At 46.5% G+C, this 19,053-nt stretch overlaps 2 protein-coding genes across 2 annotated transcripts; both read right to left on the reverse strand. All coding sequences in view use genetic code 11, as the record gives it.

Moving 5' to 3' along the window:
• Positions 1–352: 352 nt before the first annotated feature.
• On the reverse strand, positions 353–5,830 carry EGR_03521 (hypothetical protein; the record flags this gene model as incomplete). Its single annotated transcript, XM_024492770.1, has 10 exons — positions 353–964; positions 1,344–1,555; positions 1,858–2,404; positions 2,458–2,733; positions 2,793–3,139; positions 3,219–3,454; positions 3,534–3,663; positions 3,910–4,272; positions 4,331–5,420; positions 5,498–5,830. The coding sequence occupies 10 exons, from the start codon at positions 5,828–5,830 to the stop codon at positions 353–355; spliced, it is 4,146 nt and encodes a 1,381-aa protein (XP_024352903.1).
• A 3,274-nt stretch (positions 5,831–9,104) lies between these two features.
• Positions 9,105–14,796, reverse strand: EGR_03522 (hypothetical protein; the record flags this gene model as incomplete). The annotated part of the gene is made up of 8 exons (XM_024492771.1): positions 9,105–9,151; positions 9,983–10,369; positions 10,480–10,876; positions 11,515–11,894; positions 12,362–12,658; positions 13,566–13,749; positions 14,526–14,585; positions 14,656–14,796. The coding sequence occupies 8 exons, from the start codon at positions 14,794–14,796 to the stop codon at positions 9,105–9,107; spliced, it is 1,893 nt and encodes a 630-aa protein (XP_024352904.1).
• Between the last annotated feature and the right edge of the window lie 4,257 nt (positions 14,797–19,053).

Raw genomic sequence — 19,053 nt, forward strand, 5'->3', positions numbered from 1 at the left:
AAGTCAGGAGGTAGAACTGTTTAAGGAACTCCTCGTCAACAGCATCTGTCTCGCCTCAGGTGAGTAAACCCACGACAACCTCTCAGCATCTCTCACCTACTGGAGAGTGGTCAACTACTCTTGAATTCCGTAGGGTTCCGCACGTTAACTAGATGTTCACAGCAAATGACTGGCGGGGTTGCGGACTGGAAACGAAACCACCTCGACCAGGATTGTCACCAACAGCTGCACCTACTGCCTAAACATTACGAATAAGCTGATGCGTTCGACAACAATTTCAAAGATAAATGAACATCATCGGCGATATCGCTTTTCATATACAACTATTTTGCAAGGAAAAAGCATCCCCTGCTCAATCATCAAGGACCACCATCACCTCCCCATCAACATCGATTTCTCGTAAACGCCCTCCCTCATCTTCCTCGTCCTCTTCCATTTCTGTGGAACCGTCTTCCTCATCCTCTTCATCCACCATCTCGCCTCCCTTTCGATTGAGGATGGAAAGGAGACGCCTGCTGCTTGCGGAGTTCCCGTACGAGGAGGAGGAGGAAGATGATGTGAATGAGGAAGATGGTACGAATTGTAGGATGAGGCGTGGAACGATACTGGCTAGTCCATCCTCCACCAGATGTGACTGGACCAGAGCGCGCAGCATCCCCGCGCTTAGCGCAAAGACGCCGTCATTGCTCCCTCCTATGCCTCCACCGCCTCTCCACGCTAAGTAGGCGCGGAGGCGAACACCGCGACGCGTCTCTGACAGACAGAACGCCATTTCTCGAGGAGTCAGGAGACGCAGAAGACCCTCTAGCGGTGGTGGTGGCAGTGAAGACGGAGGAGGAGAGGATGGAGGATTATTGGGTTTTAGAGTGATGGAGAACTGGGCAAGACGGGTGAGGAGGAGTTCCGTGGCGTTGTAGAGACGACTCGAGGTGTCCACACGTCGATGGCCGAGGTCCACTGCCAGCTGGGGAGAAATCATTCGCTGATACTACTGAAGCACAAATTTTGGCATACCACTTCAAACCTTATACTACTGTTGCATTTCTAGAGGCTCAAACCTTACATGATGCTATTTAAATGGTAATTTTAGTCGATAACACTAAAATTACTGCTATTGCCTTGTAAATAAATAGTTGAAACTCTCCAAACTCCGATATTTCAGTAGACGACTACTTCCACTATCACTACTTCGTCTTCCACTGCATTAACAAATTTCTAGAGACTCGTATATTTATTAATTGAATATTTCCCATTAAAACGTTCCACTACTATGAGAGTACATCGATGGAATTCGCTGAGTTTCACAAAATACCGCCTTGGGCATTTCAGCAAACGTCACCTACTTTTCGAACACGCTGCCGTGCAACAGCGGGAATGCCGGGAAGGGGAAAGACGCCGAGAACTGCTTGAACATCGGCATCGTCGGTGAAGGTGGACAGAGGAACACAGGGGGCGAGGACGGAGGCCCACGTGACCTCCAGTCCTGAAAGAAGGCCCAACAGCAGTCGCATTGCTGGCAGAGGAAGCCTCCTCGCTGCATCATCCGTGGCGTTTTCTACATGGTGGGAGAAAAGCCGAGATAATGCCTCTCAGACGTATTAGGTTGCTGAGATGTCAGTGAGAGGTGAACATTAACAAGAAACTACATCTTCAAAACGAAGCCAGTCACTGAAATAAGTGATTTTAACGGTGAAGTAGATGCAGGATCGGAAACTAATGTATCACTCTGTTACAAGTTGGTGTTCATGTCTGTAGACTTTGATGATGCTAAATATTCAAGTAGAATAGCCCGTATGAGTAGGCCAGGAATACGGCATGCACGTTCATGGATGCATAGATAAGAAAATCTCCCCTAACCTTCCACAGTTAGCGACGCCGATGGAGGAGGCTGCAACAGGAGTTCTAAGAACCCCCATAAAACCCGTTCGCTATTGGAAGGCGAGGAGAGTTTCCAATCGGGCAGGAAGGCTCGTAGAAGAACAAGAATGCGTTCCAAGCCCAAGCCCCATGGCTGTTGAAAGTTGGGAGGATTCAATGTGCAGGTCTGAACGTTCGTGTGCGGAAGTTGTAGTCCATGTGGTAGGAGAGTGTCTTCCAGTGCCCTCCCGAAGTAGTGCTGATGGGTGACGTTGACACCAGACGCTGAAGTCGATGACGAGATCAATCGCCGAACCAGCTGGATCCAAAGGCAAGTGGAAGGCTTCCAAACTGATAATTCATCACCTTGAGAAGCCTTTGAGTTCAAAGGAGTTCGACGGATCAACTGACCCTTAACGGACGTCGTTTTAAAGGTAGGTTCTGGAGGAGGAGGGGGTGGATTGGCTAGAAGAAGACCCGATGGTCTATCATCATTAGGAAGGATAGAAGCAGGAGTTGCTTCAAAGAGCAGCGACGTCTTTGTTGTCTAAAAGTAGAAAGAGGGTCAATAAATCTGATCTCTATCAGTACATCACTTACCGAAAACTGATCGCACGCCGCCTGAGCAATACAAACTAATGCGGAGTCTCGAACCAATCCTTCCAACTCTGCTAAATTCTCCAACAGATCCTTTATTCGCCGAAAGGCTCGGATAATTAAGTCTTGAAGCTCCGCGTTCGCTCGATCTAACCTTTCCATGAGGGAGATTAGGAGGTAAGCCAGTCGTTGACCGACACAAATACTATCACCAACAGATAGGCGTATCGGAGAAGACTTCTCAACAGACTCAAGAAGATGTAGTACCACCTCCAGACTCTATGGAAATAAACGATTAAAGTGTTAAAAAATTTAACTCCACAGTACACCGGCCATACCTTCAGTTCGGCCTCTTCAACAAGACCAGGAAGAAAAGCGACGAAACGTGGTAGCAAAGCGATCACTGCAGGACTTAGTTGCGGCCCCATGTCACTACCTTCTCGCTGCTCACGTCGAACGAGCCAAAGGAGATTGACCAGCGCTTTTCTTTGCTCCTCCCATGTCGCAACGGCAATAGTATCCAAAACGTCACGTAGGCAGTGGCGCAATAGCTCCTGCGGAGCAGAGCCGGGTCCTAGATTAGCAGATGTCCATTCGGAGAGGAGAGGGAGGAAGAATAGAAGGGGACAGCGAGCTTTGTTGGGGTTGTGGGGACCCTCACCCGCATTCCAGAGGATCATGTTTCCTAAAAGCGTGCATGAAAGAATTTCTACTTATAATAATTTAGGTATATTATCAATTTCTATTGCACATAGCAAACTGACTAAAGAGGGTTTGTGCCAGATGACTATTGCGGGTGTAGCAGGAGTGGAGGACGAGCATAAGGCCAGCATAGTAGGAGCCTCTCTTGGTAAGGTGCTGCATAAGTACACCACCTGTGCCGCCTCCGCCGCAAACGGTGATGGTGGAAGAGAATAAGGAATCGGGGCTTCTGTTATGTTCAAGGAGGGTTCGACCGAGGAAAAAGCGGGGGATTTCACTATCAGGCATAGACCTGCAACTTGAAGAGGGGATAAAACGGAACAAAACTACCAATAAAGAAGCGTAGAACCATAATGAAGAGTAAACCATACACATACACTGCAGCCTCGTGAGTTCGAAGGCAGAGGAGACGAAGGATGGCCTGAGCGGAGGATACGATTGCGGAAGACAACGAGGAAGACGACTCCAGACGTAGAAGGAGTTCCAGGCAGTCACAACCACATTCCTCTGTAGCAGAAATTTGATGTGATCATCCGCCTCACCATTCAGATTTCAAGTTATTTAAACACAAAACAGTGTAGTTATAGAGCATCTAGAGTAAAAAGGAACTAATTGATGGATTTAAAAAGTTTATCAATAGTAGTATCCAATTCAGTCGAATAAGTAGTAAAGGCGATCAAGGGAGGCCAAGGCAATTTGTTTCACAGATTCCCATAATGAAGGATGCTGAGAAGTTGTCGTAGGATCACTCACCTGAGGCGAGACAGATGCTGTTGACAAGGAGTTCCTTAAACAGTTCTACCTCCTGACTCGGAAGCACTCTGAACAGACCCTCCACAGTCGACTCCAGTGTGTGCGCATCTGCCTCCTTTGCCATCTTGTCTACGTAGGTACGAAGTGTGAAGAGAACAGTGGAGCGTATTGCAGTGCACGCTGCCACCAAACAGCGCACTTGTTCAGAGTGAGGTGGAAGAAGGTGAAATTCGTGAGGCAGGAAGCCACCGGCCACTGCTAGTGCACTCGGCGTCGCATTGAAAGTCGGTGGCGGCAGTGGAGGTGGTGGTGGTGGTGGTGGAGGTGGCGGTTGGGGATGAGAAGACGAGCCCCAATGAGGCACTAAAGTGGAAGAGAGGAAAGAGGTAATGGATTGCTCTCAAACACCACTACTACTCACTGCTGCTTGGAGGAGGATGTGCTGGCGGGTATCTTAATCGGGCAATCGTTGAATGGGCCAGCGCAACATCTGGAAAGGTAGAACCACGTGGAGCAAGGATAATCAGCGGCGCCAATACGTGGATGAGCGGAGGGGGCTGTGCGTCCCGCATTTCCGCAAGCTTCTCCTCCAACCAGCCAGTCAGTGAGAGTCGCACCAGTGGAGTAAAGAACACACAGCAGAAAACAAGATTCGATAGACCCGCTAGGGCCCAGAATCTGTGGTACTCCACGCTGTAGGGTAGCTGTCCTAAAGGAGGTCCACGCAGGCACACCTCCAGCAGACGGCGACAGAAAGGTTCAACCACCGACGACAGTCCAGCATCAGTGATCTGGCGCAGCAGCCAGTTAGTGCACCAGTGCGGTTGGCAGGCGGTAAAGTCCATTTTATGGTTCACAGGGTGCAGCGGAGGTGCTGTTCCCCTCCGCCACCGGCCACGAAATTCGTGGGGCAATGCGACTGCCACTAGGCGCTCCACGCACGCGCGACTAGCGAGTCGTCCGACTAGGCATGCAAAGATGATGCGCAAAAGCTGTTTCACCACCGCTGAGGACATCCACAGCGGGCCAAGGAGGCGCAGGTTGAATCCGATTGGACGTAAGTCTGGCGAAAGATCCTCCATTTCCGCACCCTCCGCCGACGTAGCACCAACGCGTTCGGTCTCTACATCGTCACCAGAGGTTACTTCATTTACCACACCATCGGAGTCACTTTCGCTGCTACTACCTTCACTACTACTATCATTAGTTTCGTCCAGCTCAGACACATCTTCCGCGGTGCTTTCCACGTCTGAATGCGGTCGCTTGTTGTTGTTGGTGGTGGTAGTGGTGTTACTATTGTCCTTTTGGCGACTGCAACGCAGATCTGTGTGTACATGCTTTTGAAACAGCGCCCGATTCCGCCGGTAACGCCATGCAAGGGAGACGTCTCGATGAGGTGGCGGTGCAATGGGGGTGAGAATATCCAGAGCAAAGGCACAAACATCTGCAGCAAATGAGGCCTGACTCTGATCACGCAGCACACTAGCCTCCCGCTCGCACACTCCCAAAGCCTAAGCAGAAGACAAAATCAGGCTAAAGTTCGTTAAAAAATCAAATAAGTTGAGAAGGTAAATAGACGGATGCTTACCTCTGTGAGAACAGCCATAATAAAGGCCTCAGACGGAAGCACTAAGGGTGGCTGCCAGCAGCGTTTTTGAGGTAAAACGCCCTCAATAATCTGCGATTGCTGATGCGTAGAAATCGCCTGTAGGTGAGCCACTACAATGGGATGTAGAAAACTCAGAATAGCGGAACGAGCAGGTGGACAGGACTGAAGTAGAGAAGAGAGCAAATCGGATAGATGCGACCATTCCGCCGGCGATCTATTTAGAGGATGAGGAAGCCGTGTATTTGGATCTGCCTCAGATTGGCAAATAGCTACAAAACGCCGCAACTGAGCTCCGATGCTGTTCGCAGACATCGCACGTTCCTCTCATTGGTTGTGGCAAAGCCATTCAAAGTAATGCGCTCATTCTCAATTATTCAAACAGTGGTGTTACTTTCATAATTTTCTGAAGTCAGCAATGACAGAAGCTAGTGTCATAGTTACTTTGTAAATAAATACGGAGAGCTGCCATTTGCAGCAATCTGTCCCGATTTTTTTTCAGCAGAAGTCATCGTTATGAATTTGAACAATTGCTTGACAGTGGTGAGATCCTAGTCAATCTCAACTCTCCAATGAGTAGTTTTTGCTTTCGCTTTTTTGAATGATTGGTACATTCAAATGCCTTTTAATTCAGATTTTAATAAGCTCCGTTAGATTATTGTGGCGTGTCGAGTCTTCCTTGAGGTAGCAGCCGCCTCGACTTAGTGAATAAGGAATTATCACTAGCATGCATAAACGCTGTGAGGCTGGCATAGCATAATGCTGTATGTAAAGAAGGAAGAAGCTTTATGGTTGCACAAAATACAGCCCCACTGATTTGCCGGAATTCGATTTGAAAATCATCTTTGAAGCTCCTTTTGATCACCACACTGTAGTCAGTATTTTTTGCAATCGTCCATGAACCATGAGTAATAGTGATCAAATGGTTGTATAGGTGAGAAGACCTTCTAATCCACTTAATCATTACATTTCAGTGACTCTATTGTATTCAGGGCTTCAACCTATTTGTAAGACGCATTGAAGGAGTGGAATTTACTGTCACCTTATTGCCTAAAGGCCTGAACGATTACCAAAACATGGGCAACTTTTGCACCATCATGGGAATGCTAGACTAGGATTTGAACCACTCAGCCAAATTTATAACTTGAAGCCAAGGTGGTGCATCCGTTTCTTCCTTGTCACCTCTTTCCTAGTTCAGCACCAACCAACCGTCAACCCTGGGTATTCTTCACCCGGCAGATCTCTAGTGAAGGCGTCGTTCATCGTTATCATCTAGTCAGAACGTCATGAAATCATCATCTAACCAAATTAAAGTTACAGACTTTGAATCGGCAGTTCCTGATGCCTAGTATTGGTAGGGTGACTTTTCATGTAACTGGATCCAAGAGTGGATGACCACAAATTTGCATGTTTCTAAAATTACTGTTTTTGGAACGTCATTTTAGGGGACTATAAGCAAGCTGAGCCACAGTAACTAAGGTGCGTCGCTGCCTCCCCTACAATAGTGGGACAATCCGGTCACTCCCATCTACGACCTTGACCTCGTCCTCCCTTCCCCAGTAGAAGTGGTTCGTTAGCAGATCACATCATCGCATACTTTTCTCTCATGCTTACAAAACGCGTCAAAATGGTTAGTTAAGACAATAAGTACTAGGAAGAAGTCTCAAACATCTCAAATTCAAATGCACCGATAGTGACTTCTGCAATGAGCAAATAGACAACCGCAACAATAACTGGAAATTGACACTTATTTGGACCCCAAAATATTGCCATTTCTAGGTAGTTTTAGCATAAGTTGACAAAACAAAACAATGCCGCGAGAAAGATTAAATGAGGGGGCTTTCACCTCCAAGTTGCCACCTATGAACAGACAAAAAAGCCCGACGCTCCAAACTTACAGTTGCAGTCACGGCTACTGGGAATGAAGAAGAGATTATGATGACAGGAGAGTAAAGAGAGAAGAAGTTGTGAGAAAGATGGACTATGCGCTGACTCGCGTCAAACTTCTAATAGGCGCCGATCCTTGAGCGGCAGACGGACAAAAATGAAGACAGTCATAGAGAAGAGTTCAAATTCTCGATGCTGGGGATGCCCCTTGAATAACTACGTTGTGCCCACTGTTCCCATAGAAAGATTCATCGCTTAGGCGGTTCCAGGGCAGATTAAGCATCAACCGGGTGTTGCAATCGTTAAATACGCACAGAAATGATCGCCGAGGCTGTGCACCAGGAACCAGCACAATCAGGATCTACACCGGTAGAAGCAGGTGAAGCCGTCACCCACCGCCGCGTGTAGCACGCCTTTTCACTACATTTCTGCAGCCTCAATCTCACTTGAACGGTCCTGTCTCATTTACGCCCTTATAAATAAAAAAAAGATTTCTGTGATTCGATCGGCGAGAGCTTATTATTATTGATGATGGCTATGCAAAATCGGGAAACAAAAACGCGAAGAAGGATAGTTCCTGAGATGCAACAGCTCTCAAACGGATTGTGGCGCGTCTAGGTGGAGAATCGCGACGGCCTTATTGACCGCTGAGGCCCGGGCCAGCAACAGGGAGCAGGACATCATCAGTTAACCAGTGACGGTAATCAACCTACTGAGGAGAGGGAAGGTGGATGTCACATCCGTTGTAAAAATAAAGACCTTTGCATAGCCAAAACAGACTCGTATTTTGCACACAATTGACGAGGCGGATAAAATACAGACGGTTTAATAAGAGTGGAGTGATCAGGCACCACGAGAGCCTCTTCCTTCCTTGGCTGATCTCGTGGTGACCCCCCTATTGCCGACGCGACGAAACCTTCTGTGAACCACAAATAACTGAGGGCAAATGGTTGCAACATTGCTACGAATTGGGGTAGAATACTCCAGCGGCATTACCTGTGAAAGGCCAGCCATCATAGCCCATGTGTTTTATCGCCCTACCGCGACACCGACCTCCATTGTCTCCTTTGACCACTTCAACCGTTATCAAAAACCAAAAAATGCTATCACCATCAAACCAAGAATACAAATCTATGTCCACTATACGCAATTAATCCTTCCAATGCAACCACAGGTAGCATTAACAAATGAGGTGCACATGTCACACATCTGTGACACAACACCGTGTCCGATCCAAAAAGTTGGTTTGTCAGGTACGGGCGACGCTGGACCTGGAATAACTCCTCCACAGGCAACTAAATCCAAGAGGTAGCTGACCAAATTAAACCTCCAAACCGCCAGAAGCTCCTAGTAAACCGAGAGAAGGAAAGAAAGGACAAAACTAACCACTAAAGAGCATTCCTTTTGAGTAAAAACAGGGTTCGAGAGATTTTCGCATGCAGACGTGAACCGACACAAGATATCACCTAAGTGGGGACGAGGGGGGGAGGGGGCAAGTGACCAAGAATTCTAAGAGGGAGGCGGTTGGGAGATCAACGCACAAAGTTCATAGGAGAGAAGGGAGAAGAGACAATGATTAATCCTATTTCGATGGTGAGGCGGGAGAATAAGTGGATGACTTGCACACAGACACGCATACATACGTACATTTAGGTTGCTAAACAAGCAAACAAACAATTTGATGTCTCCAAATTCGATTTTACTACTGCGGTGGTGGCGGTGGTGGGGGAGGTGGAGGCTCAATAAAACCTGAAAATGAGAAAAAAATGAAAATTAATTTATTCCAAACCAAGTGTGGTTGATTTCAACAGTGTCCAAACAGCTAAACACGTCAACGCGGTGGGTTAGTTACCTGCAACACCGAAATCAACCGGTCAGATTTTCACACGCATTTAACTGCAAAGTTATAAATATACCTTAGAGTCTTTGCGACTTTGAAATCCACCATTCAGGAAGGTGATAGGGGTGTATTAATAAATCATACAATAGGCGAAAAGGGAAACGAGGAATCCGAAGAAAACTGCTACCATAGATTGGAGCAAAATGGCTCATCAAACAGGCGGTGTAGAGGTTAGCCGATCGGAAAAAGCAAAGAGAGTAAATACACATGAAAGCACAATTAAGTAGACACATATTAGCCTAACCGTGTCACATCTTACCGAAAGGAAGAGAGAATCCTCGGTTTATCAGCGCCTTTCAGAAAAATGTGAGAAAAATAAGTTTCTTAAAATATACATGCTCAACCTAGGTGTTTGTGTGAATATGACGTCGATTTCTCATCTACTCTGATATGTTTGATATTCTGATGTAATCGCGTAAGTTCATGCACTTCGACGACGAAAGGTACTTTATGCAAGCACACTGAAATTGGATATTGGCGGACGGGTTGAAACGAGGTAATAACAAGTTTTGTACTTTCAAGGAAAGCGACGAAACGCTGAGGAAGCTTACAACTGAACAGTGACTGATCTTCCTTTTCGTGAGATTTAGCATCACGGAATCAGTATTAGTAGGTGGCTATCATGTTGTGTAAAGGGACGCTGAAATTTAAATAAGTAGGAGGGGGGAGAGGGCGCTCACTCGTGCTTTCAATGTCGTCAAAAGCAGCAGGAGGAGGTGGATAGTCTTGATGCATCTGTTGCTGCAATTGTTGTTGTTGTTGATGAAGAAGGGGGTAGTTGAGATTCTGTTGGTTGTGGTGGTGTTGCCGTTGTTGTTGATGGGCATACTGATGCGTCGGATAGCTGTAGAACGACGACCCGGTTACCGAAGGAATACCTGTCTGCGGCAACTGCTGCTGCTGTTTCTGTTGGTCGTAAAAAGCACGCGGATTCTTGGTCCGCGCACCAACACCGGTATTGCTGTTACTGCTGGTATTGGCAATAGACTGCCGCTGCGGTAAACGACTTTGTGTGAGGCCGTTCTGCGTCGGGGATATTGTTCGCTGGGTTACTGAGTTACGGAGACCTTTACAGAAAGGAGAAGATTAGAGAGACAAAGTCTTTCGAGCCAATCAAACCCAAATGAGAAACCCAAATAAGTGTCGCTGAAATGGTAAATCAGTAGCATGGACCCACCAGAAGATGAGCCATACTGCTGATGTCTGCGAGCAGCCACGGCTTCAACAGCCAGCTGAGCAGCAGCAGCGGTGGTGGCAGTTGTACCAACAGCGGCGATCGGTGCACCATTCTGCTGTTGTTGCTGCTGGAAGGAGCGCGGATCAGCGTAGACACGTTGCGGATGCTGTTGCGTACCCCGGGGGGCGGCATAGTGGCTATTACTGTTGAGTGGCTGTTGCTGGTCCATCTGTGGAAGGTGGCCAGTTGGTGGGAAGAAGTGTTGCTGCTGTTGAGGCTGTGGAAGAAACTGTTGTTGTTGGCATAGTCCCGGCAGCTCCCGACAAACACTGCTGGAGCGACGCGGTGGTCGAATGACCTGACCTGACTCGTTTGAAGTGGAGAGTTGAGTACGTAGCTAAGAAGTAGGAATCAGTGACCACTATTTAATATTCGAGGTACCTATAAAACTTTTGCCAAACTAAGTTCCCACGTAAGGAAATACCCGGTTAAAGCTGACAATTTGGATTGAGGTATTTCACATGGTGGCATCATTCAGGGCTTTGGAAGATCGAGCACCCACTAGAGAGTGAGCTAGTGAATGGGTTCCAGCCGAACTACGACCCACAAATCCTCAAGCTTATAGTCACTTCCGCTATGTGACTGATGGTTCTGTAGAGTAATTTTTGCGAACAATAAAAGAATGCAATTCAGCCATTCGTCGTAATTATGGAGGAAGTGAACGCATAGACAAACATTTACCTCCTACTACGAATCTCAAAGTCGTCTGGCTCAGAAAATAAAATAAAAAACACGTATTCATTGAGAGAAGATGAGCGTGAGTGATTGTATAAACGTCGTAAGGTGGCAGCTCCTCCTCACACTTCAATGAACAGTTGGCTAGTTGACTGGGCGACTGGCCAAACCGTTGGAGGCGCGATATGCGCATGCAAAAATAAAACACCAAAACTTGTCTACCACCATCAGCAGCATGTGGAGCAGAGGGGTGAAGCCACCTTATACGGATGTGGTGTAGAGTGGTAGAAGTAAACTCACTGGAGCCCGCCTTCCAGGACCCGGCGTCATAGGCGCCTGCTTGGAGTCGTAGCCATAGCACATGTCCATATCCATCGATGGCGTCCCTCCTGCTGTAGACGCCACAGACGTCGACGTCGTGTTCAGTTGAAACATGGATCCACGCATCAGATTGATGCCCGCCGTACGCTGCTGCGACTGCCCTTGCTGTTGTGGTCTCCTTCGACGGAAAGTGGAGGTGTTTCCCGCACCTCCACCCATACCACCTCCAGAATCCATCCTCTCCACACTGGAAAGTGATTCTATTGTCGGCGGTGGCGACTCGGCTCGACAGCCCCTCAGTCCGCGTCGCAGGGGGGTGGTTTCAACGTTCGAGAAAATGGCGTCTATACGAGATCGCGCTAAAGTGAAGATGAGCAGAGAATCAGACACCAATGAACGTTTCAAAGAGGCAGTCAGTCGATTCCGGTTGCTGGGACATCTGTCATCTCTTCAAGGCTCTTTCATTTGGTCGAGCCTCTTTGTTGGTACCTGAACTTTATATTTTATTTTGTTTATTATAGTCTTTTTTAGAATACTAAAATTCAACTCTGCCCATTCTGTCGGTGAGACTGGTCACATGGAGATGGCATTTACGCAAGACTTCAGCAAAGTGAAAGCGAGCAAATTGAAGCTGGTAAATTGAATGTCGGATAACTAAATGCGACAATCTTGAGGAAAAACGGCTCATGCAATGGTCGAGACGCGTTGCTAACAATGAGCATACAATCGGTCGAGCAACAACTGTGTACAACTCAGATGAGAATGCCCACAAAGGAGTGGTAGAATTTTGCGATAAAATTCTGTTGTCCTTCTTTCCTCCGCTCACCTTCAGCATAGGCAGTAGATGGTGAGCTGGGAACGGAGGACGGTGGTGGTGAATGCAGCGACGCCTGATCAGCAATGACGGGAGTCATGGCGGAGGCGTGGGGAGGGCTGAGACTCAATCCCTCACCGGCACCCTCACAGTCTCCCAGACCCGACTGAGCGGGTGGTGGTGGCGGCGGTGGTGCAGGGGCTCCTGGTGGCACCAGACCCGGCCGGCTGCTAATTGATAGACTGCGCAGCAAAGAGGCCATGCCGCCCTTAGAGATGGTCGCTGTGGGCTGGGAAAACTTGCGGCCTTCTGCAAGAGGGAAGGGGCAAGAGAGTCAGAATTGTGCTTGGTGAAGCGGGGATTCACTCCTCAAAATACGCTACCTAATCCATCAGTTCAGTTGATGACATCACTAAAACTACTGGCCCACTTCCTACTTTTTTTTATCATAAGGCTCACTAAGTCCCACGTGCTACTGAATAGGAAAATAGTAGGCAAGCACCTCTTCGAAGTCTGTCGCCCCAACAATCCAAATATGGTGGCAGTGAATGATGAATGGACCAACAAGTAGAGCATAAAAGCCATCACAGAAATCGCTCAAGAAGATCTCGAAAAAAGTCAACCTAATTTCCCGGCCTGGAAGAGGGGAAGGCGCTGCTTGTGCTGAAATTGAGGCCAGTCTGATCAAGTTACGACCTGCTTCAAGCCACACACACAGGTTGTCCGCTCTGAGTCATCGGTAAAATGACTATGAAATCCACTTGTGAATCACGACCACATGAAAATAATGGATGGAATTTAACATCGTCAAGTAAATGGAGGTGTGAGCACTGACAACAGATTTGAGTTAAGCCTGAAGCCACGGAAATCGTAGGAGAGAATCAACGCACTCAAGATTCTGAATCGCAGCGACTGCAGGGTGGTTTGATAGAGCCCCGTACTCGCAAAATTCGTCCGCTTGAATAGGTACGAGAGGGAGCGTATACCATCTTGATTTACGATTGAAGGACTGAGTTATTTACAAAGGCTCAGAGAAGGATATCCAACCTTCAGGATACAAGGCAAAGGGAGCATTTGTGAAGAAGATATAAACCGCCCAGCAAATCAAATTCTCCAAAGATGTGAAGGGAGTCAGACACACAGGGAACCTCTATCCTCTTGAATAAAGACGTGATACCTAAATGCTCAAAGATCTACAGTCCTTACTTGTACATACTAAAGATGGTATTCAAAGAATTTAATAAGAACACAGAGCAGAGACGTTTAAACGCGATGTGATATGGCGACTGCTGAAACTCAAGCTCTAGACGAGATCTAGCACCGGCCATTGGTTGGAGGCGTGACTGCTGGTTGGCAGATCTTGAGGTAACCGTAAGGACCCGATCAAAAGTACACAATTCCTAGGATGCCGAATTAAATAAATTGTTTGCAGAGGCGTGGAACTACCTAGAATTAAACCTGGAAAATTAAAAGCATTCAAACAAAAGATACCCAACCTTCATGTAGGCGATTCAGAGACAGCGCTTGAATAAGCTTAAACATCCCAACGACCCTTGATTTCACAAGACGATTTGGAATATCAGCTGTAGCAGATTACAAAGCTTCCTGTTTCACAAACTTCAGTACTTTGATGGAGGAGGACGGGAAGGCACTGTAGGCGAGTCATGGAGGCTTAAACAAAATATCTACAGTGCCCATTTTAAAACAATGGGGATGAGCTGGAGCCTGCTCAGTGCAGCAACTGTGACAGATTGGAATGGATGCAATGGAGTGGGTCTAAGATCTAGAATAGACAGAAATGTGATTACCAATTGCCAGATTTCGTAATTCACGAACGGCGTATTTCCAGTCTCCATATGGTTGTGTAAAAACAGTGGCATTGGAAGAGGTCGTCAAAGTCCTTAACCCGTCAATTTAGTCTATTTGTTTGGATGTGACGAAAGTGTGTCTACCATCTTGAACTGAACAGGTGTGATCGTGGACTGCCCGAATAAAAGGTCTACAGTCTTTAGAAGGTATGGTCTAAGCAATGTGTTACGGTACTATAAACTAATTCTTAAGTGTGTCAGCTCGGATCTCATAGAGGTCTTGATCAGACTAATCAGGCGACGAAGACATTAGTGCAGACGTTCTTTTTTTCGGACCTGTAGAAGCTGGAAATATGACCCATGCGTACGCGTCCGTCGGCTGACTGCTGATTGGGGCGGTCCCGTGCTCGTGCGCTTCCATTAATTATCTGGCACAATCAAGGGGACTGAACGTGAGGGAGAGTTCCGAGACGTTCTAGAATGTTTGGAAACTCAAACTTGTTTGGAGCTGTAGACACCCTCAGCAGAAGGAATTGCAAGCGTCTCAAAGAATACATCTTCGTGAGGTAGCTTACAGCGGATCGGAAGGGGCTTGGACTTGTATCTTTTAACCAAGTAGGTAGGTGTGGTGAAGGTCATTTCACATGACTGTAAAATAATCAAGTAAGTTTAAACAAGAGTTCTACAATTCCTACATTGAAAATGCAAGCAATCAATTCGTCAAAAAAGATAAAGACGCCTCCATAGCTCCACCTCTTTGGACTTAACTGCAGAATGACCTTAAAAAGGAGCAAAGTGACCTGCAGTCGCCCATGAAATAAGCAATCACGATATGGAAACTATTCGAGAAATGCCAATGCATGAACTTCCAAATCCTTCCCAAAACCTCATTCGACAACCAGTTAGTTGAACTCATTGTGACGTGTTCGCGTTGAACCAGTGGAGAATGGATGCACGTCGTCTTGAAACGAATCCATTCACACAGCCCTGAGGAGTGTGACGGAGTAGCTGGCTACAGCTGGAGCAGTAGATGACGTTTGTGTGTCAGCATTTATCAAATTTGTTAACCATTCTCTAGATTTCTTCAGAGAAATGCAATGGAATAGGGCAATAGTCGATTTTCAATGCATCAGCTTGTTCACTCCCCTCGAATAGTGATTCTTTCAGCACGAAAAAAACATCAAGGTTATGCCAACAGCAACTGGATCTCTAAGGTAAAGCTCCAAACTGCAGCATCATCACTGCTCACCTGCCAGCTTCCTTGTATGGACATAAGAGAGCAGGAATTCGTGTGCTGGGAGCAAAGAAAGACTCGCCCATGCATTTGTGGAAGGTAAACATGCAACAGCGTGGAAGTGTGTGTATGTGTGTGGGACGGTGATGATTCAGTCAGCAGGTCGGTCGACCAGTACCGTTTCTGCCACTGCCACAGTAGCTGCTACAGCAGTAGACGAATGAATTGAAGTGGAATACGGTGAAGTAAATGCTAGGCAGGCGGCAACATTAACGACAGCGCGAACAGGGAGAAGACAAGCGACACGAACGCAGTTTGGCCAGCACCGCACCAATTGCGCACTTGGCCCTCTGCATTACCATCCCATTGGCGAAAACAATTCGACAATTTCCACTCCCGTTTCAACGACTTGTCAAGTATCGGAGCGTCATCTTGAGGTCCAATCTGTGGACCTTTCAAAGCTCGTCTTGTATAATTCCGAAAATTACACATCTTTTCCTATTTTGAGGTGATGGAAGCTATAATCCAGGCTATAGTATGCTTTCCATTTGTCCATCAAAGGTCAAATGAAGTAGTTATGAAATCAGGCCTCAGTCTTTATAGACGGAGAGAGAAGGATTCTACCACGTTCCCGAACCACATTAATCATTTGAGATGACTAGCCATGTCCGAACCAAGAAAGTAGGGAAGGTCACAGACGCTTCATCTGGACAGTGAATGTGACGCCAATTGGACATCACTCCCCAAAACTTGAGGTGAGAAAGATTAACATGCATCGTCAGAAGAGCATTTGGTTTACTTTTTAAGTGAAACGCTGAACTACAAATGTATCGCAGAATAAGGGAAGTGTCACCAGTCGAAACAGCTTGAATGCTAATTAAGAATTAGTAATTTCAGCACGTAGCTAAGTGGGGTGCTAGAAAGCATTCCAAATTTTCTGGCTAAAAATGAATCCTCCGCATTTCGAAATGCTCAGAAGAGAGATTTAAGTTCTCACGCTGGCAAGTCAAGCCAATGACGACTCTGAAACCCAGAATCCCGAGTGATCGCAGTCTTGGTAGGCGGATCTTCCACACACGATGACCACTTCGACCAAATTTCATCTCCCATTAGTGACCAATGCGGTTACTCCGGCAGGTCACGTCTGACACACACCATACACGAATCATAACCTCATCCAATTAAAGTCAAACTAGTTCTCTTTTTATTAAAAGACGTGTGTAGCTGGAACATTTTCAGCAAAAAATCGGCCACACTGCCATCATGCTTCAGGAGTGATTTGGTTAATAATTACTTGCAAGCAAAGTAATTCGTCTCTTACAACCCAGCTGCATTAATGTAGGCCTTATTCCTTTCTCGAATCTCTCGTGTATACTACTTATTGAACAGTAAGTAGCATCGGCAAAACTCGTTCATTCAATGATCTGGTTAAAGAATGCAGGCAACCAATGTTATCACCCTTATAAAAAATGGCTTACATCCTGTCTCCATCATTTTCAGTGAGAAAATTTGGAAACAAAGAAGGCCTCAGAATTCTTTGCGTAAGTGGTACTACTAGCTAATTTGAAAGTATTATCTGCACTAGTTATCGGGTTTATATAATATGTGGTATGTTTACTACAAATGGGGACGTTTTTAGAACAACGGATCTCAATCTACTCTTTGCTAACGCACATAGGCACTTGATAATCAGCATTAGAGGTATCAAGAATGGATACCGATGTGCAGATGACTGGAAAGGCCGATCTAGTAGTAACAAGCTCAAGGTGTCGCTTCAAACGTATGGGTAACGGAAGGGAAACAGCTCAAAGCCATTCCTAGTGAATTTTAAATTGAGTCAGTGGAAGGTGACAGAAATCTCGGTTTACAAGCATACACACACACAAACAGTGTTCCACGCGCGACTTAGGCTTTTGGCGTTTAAATTGACAATCCCCCAACCCCCCACTCACCCCTCCTGAATGTCACGGTGCATTAGCCCCCAACCACGTTCGCGCATGGAAACGCATACGCTGAGGGAGGAGGGGTGAATTTGAGACTTCGCTTCAACTCTTTAAGCGGCAGAGCCCGATTAGTGAGCCTGTTGAGCAATGTAACATCCAGTCTTCCTTTAAATTGTATTCCTGGGAGTCAATGCTTCTACGAGATTTCGCTTTGAATACTAGCGCTATCATTACAGAAGCATAAATAAGTTTAAATTAATAACAAAACCAAAAAAATAATGACTGGCTATGAGATGAGCCAATGTAGGAAATAAGAGATAGCCTTGTCGGATGAAAGTTTCACCGGCTGAGGATGAGATTAACCTTTAAGCGCATAGAGTCCAACGTGGTTCGGGGTTGAAGTGCGGAATTGCCCAATCAGGCGGGAGATCCGCTTGGTAGATAATGGCAAGCTGTTGTGAGAAGAGATTAGCGGTAGCGAAGTCGGAATTTACAAGAGACGTTCAGGTCATGTCAGGACTTTAAATCTTACAATGTTCTAATAAAGACTTACTACAATGGCAGTGCTAAAAGCATTAATTGGTGGCAAATAAGTCTTATAACTACCACCAAGAGTCGGCGCATATTTCGTGACCCAACCAAGTCTGTAGCGCTGGACGGGTTGGCAGGCAATGGTGGTGATGCATGAGTACGGGCATCAACAAAGGCGTCAAAACCTGCAGACACAGGCACATTACAGTTTAGCTGAGAGTTAGCACCGCATTCCTTCCATAGCATAAACCTCACTTCAAATGGTATCGGTCTGTTTGAATTCCTAAAAGAGTACCTTGGAGGTCAAGGTTTTAGTACCACTGCCCCCAGGACAGTTCTATGATGAAACCCCTTTCTTGGTATCGGGTAAATGGGCCATTGGATCATGCAAAAGAAAAATTTACTTATCACTCCTTGAAGTCCGTTAAAGTAGTTTGTAAACCCGAAGTCCCCATTTGACCTGAACAGCCCCAAAATACGCCACTGCGTAGATGTCTCGGTAATCGCGAATTAATTAAACAAACCTCCCAAACTTAATTCTCTCACAAAACGAAACAAAGGCAGTGCACAAGACGACAATTTCAGTAAATAGCCCAATAGAAGCAGAAGCACCAACGTCACCAATGGTGGTAGTGACTAAGTGTGAAAACAGTGGGGGAATTTCTATGTGACGTAGTAAGAACCATAATTTATTATAGCGATTGGAAGGCGAGCAGAGGCTAAAGAGGGAGAATGTGAATTCTCCCATGCACACATAAACACAACACGCCGCTACTAGAGCGCGTTTGAACACAGCCAGCTAGACCAATGTGTTGGAAGGAGCGGTGAGTGAGGTGGCCACTCATTTCGTTACTGCTGGTGGCATCACCAGTTCACGTACCGATTCATCTGTCTCCAATGTTTGCATATGATTGTTTGTCTAGCATTTGGCGCGCAAAAAAGAGGCTTCAGGCGCCGATCCGGAATCATATTTCGCCTCCTTGTGCCTAAGAAGGAAGTTGGAGGAGGAGTGTGTGCGTGGAATCTAAGCGCCAAACCTCCGAACCCGCCATCCAAAACTCGCACCAAAGAAGCGCAAACTTAGGACCCTATTTTGTACATCGATTCCACGGTAAATAAAAAATAGGGTTCTAGTAAAATATTACCTCCAACGACTTTCTTCAGAGTTACCGACGCTTACAAGTTCAA

This window comes from Echinococcus granulosus (assembly GCF_000524195.1).
Source record: "Echinococcus granulosus chromosome Unknown EG_S00018, whole genome shotgun sequence".
NCBI classification, from domain to species: Eukaryota; Metazoa; Platyhelminthes; class Cestoda; order Cyclophyllidea; family Taeniidae; genus Echinococcus; species Echinococcus granulosus.